The sequence below is a fragment of the Chaetodon auriga genome, chromosome 3 (assembly GCF_051107435.1).
Source record: "Chaetodon auriga isolate fChaAug3 chromosome 3, fChaAug3.hap1, whole genome shotgun sequence".
In the NCBI taxonomy this organism is placed as follows: domain Eukaryota; kingdom Metazoa; phylum Chordata; class Actinopteri; order Chaetodontiformes; family Chaetodontidae; genus Chaetodon; species Chaetodon auriga.
This window is the reverse complement of record NC_135076.1, coordinates 24,131,114-24,139,879: the sequence shown is the minus strand read 5'-3', so window position 1 is coordinate 24,139,879 and position 8,766 is coordinate 24,131,114. Positions and strand designations below refer to the sequence as shown.

Here is an 8,766-nt window from a genome sequence, read left to right as displayed (position 1 = left end):
AAGTGTCTCACTTTCAAATCTTTCATCCAGCCTCTCTGAAAATAAACAACAGATCATCCTCCGTATCGCATGACTGCAGAAGTGGGCCTCGCAGGCAGATCAGCGTGTCCCTCATGCTGTGTTAGTGACTGGACGAGAGAGGAGGGACAAGAGGCAGACCGCAACAAATCCAGCTGGGCAGCAAGTGACAGGAAGTGGGCTTGGGGAGGAATGGCTCCCGGCAGCTCATTCATGTTGTATTAAAAAGAAATGTGAAACAAAAGTGCAGTGAGTGGAGCCTGCAACAGGAATACAAACACACATACTACAACAGAGCCAGGCTCAGCTGAGGGGACACGGCTTATGTCGGGGTCGGGGTCAGCGTCAGGTATCTGGCCATCAATTGACTTGTACCCTCGACCCTTCCCAATGACAGCCATTATCGGCTGCTTGTGTCATGTTCTGGCCCCCTACCAATATGAAAGGGGACACCGGCTCCTCAGCAGGTAACTGTATCCAATGAGGCCGAGCTTTCTCCGCCATGCTGGGGCCAAATCCCCTTAGACACAGGGGGCTGCATCACATATCAGTGGACGTTTTCACAGATGAGACTTGAAGAAATGACACTGGAGGGGCCGAATTACACAAATTCAAAAGACAGCGCTGTCACATTGGAGCCTTAAAACAGCTTTTGCAGAGGGATGCTCAAACTTGTGTGAAAATGCGTCGTTTCTGTCCCCAAAACAACCAGCATCCCATAACTTTCTCTTTTCCTCCTCCCTCCCTCTTTGCCTCTGACCCTCCACCCCCCCTTCACCATCATCTGCCCTGCCTCCCCTCCCTCCTTCTCACCTCTCCACTCTTTCCCTCCTTCCTTCCCCTCCAGATTGTATAAATATCTGTGAGCTGTTGGGGAGAGCTCAGTGTTACAGACCTGTCCGCCGGGGAGAGACAGAGGAGAGCAGAGCGAGCGAAAAGAAGCGACACCTGAGAAAAGAGAGACGCAGTAAGAAAGGAAATTGGGAGATAAAGGAGAATTCCAGTTGAGAGCTGAAGAGTAAAAAGACTGAACAGAAGAAAATAATTCTTCAGAGGGAGAATTAAGTAAACTTGTCACCTGTCTGTGTGAAAGGACCGTCTCCAGCATGTTCCTCCTTCTTTCTCTGTGTATGAGTGGCCTCCTGCTGCGAGGTGACGCACAGGACCGAGCTGCTCTGTGGAGGGGAAACGACCGCAGTGGACGATGCCAGTACACCTTCACCGTACCCAGCCCCGTCGAGACCAGCTGCCCGCAGACCGGAGGCCCCGAGGTGGAGGGCCTGAAGGCCAGACTCAGCATGCTGGAGGTGCTCGTGTCCCAGCTGACCGCAGGGGGCAGCGGGGGCCCCGAGAGAGCCGGAGCCAGACCTCAGCCTGGGCTTCAGGAGGCGCTGAACCGGGCCGTGGGGGAGAAGAACCTGCTGCAGGGGGAGAAGGAGCGTCTGGAACGGGAGGTGGGGGAGCTTCAGCGCAGGATGGAAGAGATGAGGAGGGAGACAGAGAGGCTGAGGAACAGACCCTGTCCTCCGCAGACCCCCATGGTGCCACCAAGCCCCTCTCTGCAGGGCAGTGGCCTGATGAGACCTGCTGGGGGTAAGAGATACACGCAAAGCACCACACACTCCAGAGCTATTTGAAAAATGTGTGATGACATTTATAAAATTTACTATCTTACTGAATTTCCAGCTTTTAGATAATTGTGCATTTTGTATTTTGTATTTAAATTCTATCCATCCTGCATTTGAGACACAACTAGATCCCCTAATTGCCTGCAGACAGGTTGTCTTTCTGTTGAAATATGTAGTTGGTAACTCTGGCTGAGGGATAATGGGTTAACTGGAGCCTAGAAGTGATGACACATAAATGCCATCTATGCATGGAATACCATGCACATATAGATTGCATTGCACAGGCACAGGAATCCTGTGTATGTGTATTTGCATGCATGTTTCTGTCCACTCACTCATGTACTGAGGTAAAGCTCAGGTTCCTCCTGACACCACATCTGCTTGCACAAATCCCCTTAAAAAAATGATAATAATAATAAAAACAATTGTGTGTGTGCATCCTCTTGTGATACGTGTTTGTGTGTTTAATGTTTTGGTAGCCGCATTAGTCTGCAGACACTCAGCTCGGGTTTCAGCTCCCTGCTTCCTGCCTGCATTTAGGGGTGATGGTGGCAGCCCAGAGAGGGTCAGCTCAGTATTTATGAGCAGACCCTGCTGTCTTTATGACTGGTGTTTCCCTCTGCATGACGAGCAGGGTGCGAATAGCCTGGCTGGGGAGGGGAAGGGGGGGCTGAAATGTGATGCACGGTGGAAGTGGCGGTTCCGTGCCAAGGTCTCATCTCAGGGCTTTTGATGACGCCTGGTGGGTCAGGGCTGGTGGGGATGGAGGGGGCCGCAGAGGTCTTTGGGCCAAGAACATTATACTTCCAGGGGTTAGAGGGGTGCACAGAGCTCGGGAGTTATCTTGGAGCCAGTAAGGTTAAGCTCTGGTATTCTGTGTGTTTGCAGTGGCCAAACATCTGTCTAATTAGCCTCCACGCTCATCTTTTCACCCACCATCCCCCTTTCTTTTCTCTGTTAAGCCACCTCTCTGTTTATTCTCTTTGCTTTCAGAGCAAATTACATCCCTACTCACTCTGCATCAGGAGAGTAGATTCTCTATCTCCTGCATATTCCAGGTTATATGCTCATGTTTACGCGTGCAGACCGAGATACACAGAGAGGGCCGCTCAGGGTGAGAGATAGATGCAGAATAGATCATAGTGAGAGGAAGACAGGCAGAACCCGAGGAGAGAGGAGATGACTGTCAAAGCATTTCAGGAAGTTCGTCACTTTGACAGGAAAATTTTAGCATTTACAACTCAAGCAGTGGTTATGCGCTTCAGTCACACTTGCCTCTCAAAATATATGAGCTGATATTCTGTAATGTTATTTTAGGACTGTGAAAGTAGACCCTCTCATAAAATTTGCGGCAGTAGTGACGACACAAGCCAGCGAGCTTGCGTGCTAAAAGTGGCAACGTTCTTTACAAATGGAGACATGGCTTGCGCTCAAAGCGGACCTAATACAAAATCAAGGGGTGTGGACTGACGGCACGCAGCAGCACACAGAACAATTGAAATCACACTTTAAGGTGAAAATTTGCTAAGCTTGAGGAGTGCAACAGCAGACTATAGCAGCTTAAAAGGCCACATTTACATACACTTAAATAATAAAAAAAAAAGTTACTGTGTCTAAATAAAGTTTATTTTCAGGAGGAGCATGTGCCTGACTTTACTTGAGTCTACAGTGAAGATGGAGCCAAGCCAATTACCAAAACACCATCAATTTCACCATGACTTTCACATGTTTTCTTTCAATTTTCAGAGTCTGAGGCCAGCAGGAAATGGACTCATAAAACCTAAATGTCTTTCTTCTGTCTAATTATACACTGTATCCTGAATTATGAAGGAAATGTAAATGCCCAGATGGAAAATGTTGCAGGATAACGGTACTGTGGGAATGCTGGGTTGAACTTTGTGGAGGATTAAAAAGATCCAACAGCTCTGCTGAGCTCTGTAAGCTGGGTTTGATGAAGGCGCTGCCTCCTCAGACTGAGCCTCCTCTGGGAAATTAGCACCCGTGTGGTCCATGAGGTTTATGGTATTCTGCTCAGTGACATCCCAAACAAAGAGGCAGGATGTCAGGGCACATATGGCGCACGTGTACACACACACACAAACACACACACAAGGGAGAAGACAGTAGGAGAATGTGCCCTTTTACCTGTGATGATGATGAATGGCTGTGTCCCGTGGGAACAACCTCATAGCAAACCCCCTTAACCCTCAAAAGACGGCTGACCTTTCAGTTTTACAAGCTTTTAAACAGGCTCACATCTTACCTTCAGCGCTCTCACATGCTTTTCTGTTTATAACACACAGTAACTTTCCCGTGTCACTGGTGTTCGTCATCTGCCCCATTAAAAGCCTCCCGCTCCTCTTCATCAATGTCGAGAATCAACATCAGCCTCCAGATGCTAGCGTTTAATGCTCTCCGCATCATTAGGGCTCATTATGCGCCTGAAAATCGCTGGAAGCTGCACGTGCAAGAGCCCAGCAGGCACGTGCTTGCACACACACACACACACACACACACACACTGACCCATGCACACAAACACACCCTTCCATCCTTTCATCCATTTTCATGAAACCATATTTGAAAAGCACTTCAGTAAACATCAGCTTCTTTGTATTTTGAAGCCGCTGTGGAGTATGCAGTTCACAGTCATTGTTTGACAATGACACTGAGGCTGTTTACTTTCCACAGTAATGGTTTCATGAAGGAGCCCTGAGAGGAGGACAGGGTTGGGGGTCAATGGGGAGAGAAGAGAAGAGAAGAGAAGAGAAGAGAAGAGAAGAGAAGAGAAGAGAAGAGAAGAGAAGAGAAGAGAAGAGAAGGAGGCTGATACCTGACAGTGATACAGGGCAGAAACGACTGGTTTGAGGTTTTGAGGACGTGATGTTGGCAGTGCTGGGGCGGGATGGGGCGTCCAGTGCGTCAAGTATGTGTGTTATGGTCGGCCAATCTACCGACTGTCTGACTCCGGAGCAGCTGGGAATCCATTCAGGGGTGTTTGTTTCCTGCTGTCACATTCCCTGCTGTCAGTAGGGCCGTATCCACGTTGGGGTACACGAACGTCCTCTTAACTACTGTACACTACATGTGAAATATGCAACAGACATCACTAAACTCTGCATATGTGTGCGTTTAGGCTCCAGTCCGATGTCTCACCTGATGACCAGACCCAACAGGCAGGGAGACAGCAGCAGTTTGAGAGGTGGGGTACATTTTGTGCAGAGACGCCTCCAGCTTGCTGTTTCTTCTTCAGCTGAATCCATCTCTCCCTGACAGACTCAGCGTGGCAGTATGGATCTCCAGGCTTCCAGGAGCTGAAGGCCGAGGTGACGGAGGTGCCCGCCCCTGACGGCTCCGAGGACAACACAGGTCTGTATTCTTCTTTATTTCTCCCCAGCAGGACCATACGAGTGGTTTTCTAACACGCCAGACAGCCCTAGTTTGTATTCATTTCTGTAAGAGGAGAATATCTTACAGCAGACGTATAATCAATCTGTACTTTAACAACCATCATCTAACTATTTTGCTTGTTCACACAAGTTAAAGGTTCCCTGTTGAGTTCTTGACCACTAGTAGCACTGTGGAGCAAAGTTGAGTCCCTGTATTGTTTGTATCATGCATGCTCACAATGATGCACGTGCACAAGCATGCTGTGATTCACATTCCTGCGACCAGTTTCAGGCACAAAGACGCAAAGTAGCGCACCCACAAAGGCAGGGAAGACGAAGACTGCGAGCTAGCTTACATGGCTGTCAAATCTAAACTATTAAAAAAAAAAAAAAATCTGCTTTGCTGATGTTTATATGAGTAAAGAAATACATTCAACTCATTTGTCAGGCCTTTATGGTTACGAGCAACAAATATGAAACCATCGCGTAAACAGAATTTTAGCTTGTTTACAAAAAAAAAAAAACCTTTTCAGAGCAAATCTTTGTGTACTACATGCTTCAAAGAGGAGGCACAAAGGCTGCGGCGCAAAGGCTGTCTGGAACACTAAGAAAACAACAGTCAGTGAAAAATGTAAAGAACTCATGCTTTGTAGTTAAAGTATAGTCCAGTGTAGTCCTTTGAAATCCTGTCCTGGCAGTTAATACCCTCCTTCCTCCTCCTCCTCCTCCCCCTCTGACCTGGCAAACATGAGACTCACCCCTCCCGCTGACAACCTCAAAGCAAATACTGCTATTAATACTACAGCATTTGGGCCGAGAATACCAGAGTCATGGCAATCCATAGGTATGAGGGCCCTCCTGAATTTCATGTTTGCCTCGTAAATGTAAAGGGAAAGCACCCTTAACGAGGGTGCCACAGACACTCTTACACCTTCCTCTGATGGGATTTCCCAAAACTGCGTCACAGCTCGCTCTGCTGAATGCCTCTCAGAAGGTTCGATTGTTTGGGAGATCATGAAAATAACACGTGCAGCCGCCACGTGAAGTCATATAATCGCCAGTGAGGCCACGCCACAGGGAAGCTACATGGCAATAGGTGTATTTATAAGACATATTCCTATTTAGACCTTAATCCGGTGCTACATCCTGGACCCGAGAGCAGGGGTGTATTTTAGGCAGTGGTAAATATACAGCCTGCCTTATCGTTTTCCTGGTAAGACAAGCAGCAGCAGAGTCCCTGCCCCGGATGAGTTGTAGCCCACTTGCTGCTCCGATGGTGGTGACTGAGACACACTTGCGGCTAACAGAGATGTCAGGCAGCATCTCTAGACCCGCTGTCTGCTTCCATGATGAGAAACGATGACCTCATCACACCCCTGATCAGCGCTCAGATTACCTTCATCGTCCCTCACCCGCAGTCTGTACATGTTGATCTACAGCTGACTGTGCGACTTGGTGGATCGCGCTGACGCTGTCGGAAAACCACCGGACGGTTAAAAGGAAATTGTTGCGTTGCAGCCTTTTTCATGTTTCCCCAACCTAAACCCAACCAGTCAACCCAGTAACACCTGACCATGACCCAAACCCTAGTCTTGACCAAAGAAGACAGAGGTACAGGAAACATTATTCAAATGGAAAACAGAGTTAAAAGCAAGATCTGCTAGTAGAAAATTGGGAAAACCCCCAGCAAGTCAGCAAAGGCCTTCTTGTAGGGTGCAGGATTCAAAGCTCTTACCCAACTTTGAAAGGTCTTGATTCTATTGAACATTTGATCTTTTGAATCTGACTCCCAGCATCGGATAGTAAAAGTCGTACAAATCTTTTTATCCTTCCTTTTCTTATGTCTCCTCTCCTTCCTGCTCGCAGGTTGTGGGGAGCTGATTTCAGTTAGCGAGCCGGTCACTCACAGGAAGGCTGACAACATAGAAGGTAAATATGGCGTTTGGATGCAGGATCCTGAGGGTGTCTCCCCTTACGGATCCAACATGGTCTGGCGCATCGACACCATTGGCTCTGACGTCAGGAAAATCTTTGGGTATGAGGACATGGAACAACTCTCTAAAGGCTTTCCATCCAAGGTAGGTGTCACACAGATGATGTACGTTCGTTCACAGGGATGAGCGAAAAATCTGGAGTCATTCTCAGTCATTGTCTTATGGTTTCCCGTGACAGGTCCTGTTGCTGCCGGAGCAGGTGGAGAGCACTGGTGCCACTGTGTACCGAGGTTCTCTGTATTATCAGAGACGTCGTAGCCGCACCCTCATTCGCTACGACCTGGCCTCCGAGAGTGTCGCGGCCCGTCGTGACCTCCCCCACGCTGGCTTCCACGGCCAGTACCCCTACTCTTGGGGAGGCTACACGGACATCGACCTGGCCGTGGACGAGCAGGGGCTATGGGCCGTCTACTCCACCAGCAAAGCCAAAGGAGCCATCGTGATCTCGCAGCTGGACCCCAACAGCCTGGAGGTGAAGAGGAGCTGGGAGACCAACATCAGGAAGAACTCCGTGGCCAACTCCTTCATCATCTGCGGCAAGCTGTACACCGTGGCCAGCTACACGGCGCCCGACACCATCATCAACTACATGTACGACACAGAAACCAGCCAGGGGAAGGCCGTGAACATCCCCTTCAGGAACAAGCACCGCTACAACAGCATGATCGACTACAACCTGGCTCAGAGGAAGCTGTTTGCCTGGGACAACTTCCACATGGTGTCCTATGACATCAAGCTGGGTCGCCCGCAGGCCAACTAAGGCCATCAGTACTGACTGTTGAAAAGTGACATTTGCTCACCTGTTCCAGCTTCAAAGACTCACAGCTTTAGAGCAATATGTGTGTGGTGGTAGTAATTATAAAGCCAACACCCTCAGAGTCAATGTGTAGAAGAGCCCAACCACCGAACTCCAAAGTGAAATGAAGAAGTTTGAGGAACAGTGTCCCCTGCAGGTCTGCTTTTTCCTTTCTTCAGTGGGAGGGCTTCCGCTGTGGCACGGCCCACAAACATGTTTTTAGAGGAATTATTTTTGTACCGCCTTTTATTCAGATGTATGATTTTGTTTTCTTAAGCTATATATATATTTGAGGTCTGACTGATGAAGAGTAGCTCAATTTCACAAGTGGGATGATTAATGCATACAATTTACAATGGCAACTCCTGTGTTAGCTACACCCCCGACAGTTTTTCACCAGCGAACATCTTTTATGAAATTAAGCTCTCACTCAGCATTTATTGAATATTGCATGTACTTGTACATTTTATTCAATGACGTAATGTTCAAAATTGCCATGAAATAAACTTCCTAAACTACAAGAGTTTGTGGTTATTATGTTATAAACCTTGGACAAGTACGTTTTACCACTTGGTGAAGTGTCAGCTGTAATCATTTCATTAATGGTTAACAAACTGGTTGAAAATCAGTATCTCCAGATTTAGTGGTTTCAGATCCTTCAGGGAAACCTTGATAATTAAAAATTGTTTTAAAATAATTAAACACTCCTTGAATTATGTTAAAATAATAAGAAAAAAGCATTGTCACAAGGCTAGAAACACAGCTCCTTCTCAGTTTTTGGAGATGCATTGTTTTACCGTATTGCAGTCACGCTTTACAAATCAGTTTAAAGGCCATTCTTAATTTTTGGCTTGTGAAAATTCTCTGGCTGTTGAGTCAACACCTTCATCTGTAGTTTCCATATAAATGTTAACGGATTATTATTGAACAAAAGTCTCATGT

The 8,766-nt window shown here is 47.5% G+C and overlaps 1 protein-coding gene across 1 annotated transcript; it reads left to right on the top strand.

Moving 5' to 3' along the window:
- Nucleotides 1–901: 901 nt before the first annotated feature.
- On the top strand, nt 902–8,343 carry myoc (myocilin). Its single transcript, XM_076727314.1, has 5 exons — nt 902–1,611; nt 4,782–4,847; nt 4,922–5,014; nt 6,901–7,112; nt 7,207–8,343. Exons 1-5 carry the CDS (start codon nt 1,125–1,127, stop codon nt 7,786–7,788), a joined length of 1,440 nt encoding a protein of 479 aa, XP_076583429.1. The 5' UTR covers nt 902–1,124; the 3' UTR covers nt 7,789–8,343.
- Nucleotides 8,344–8,766: the final 423 nt, after the last annotated feature.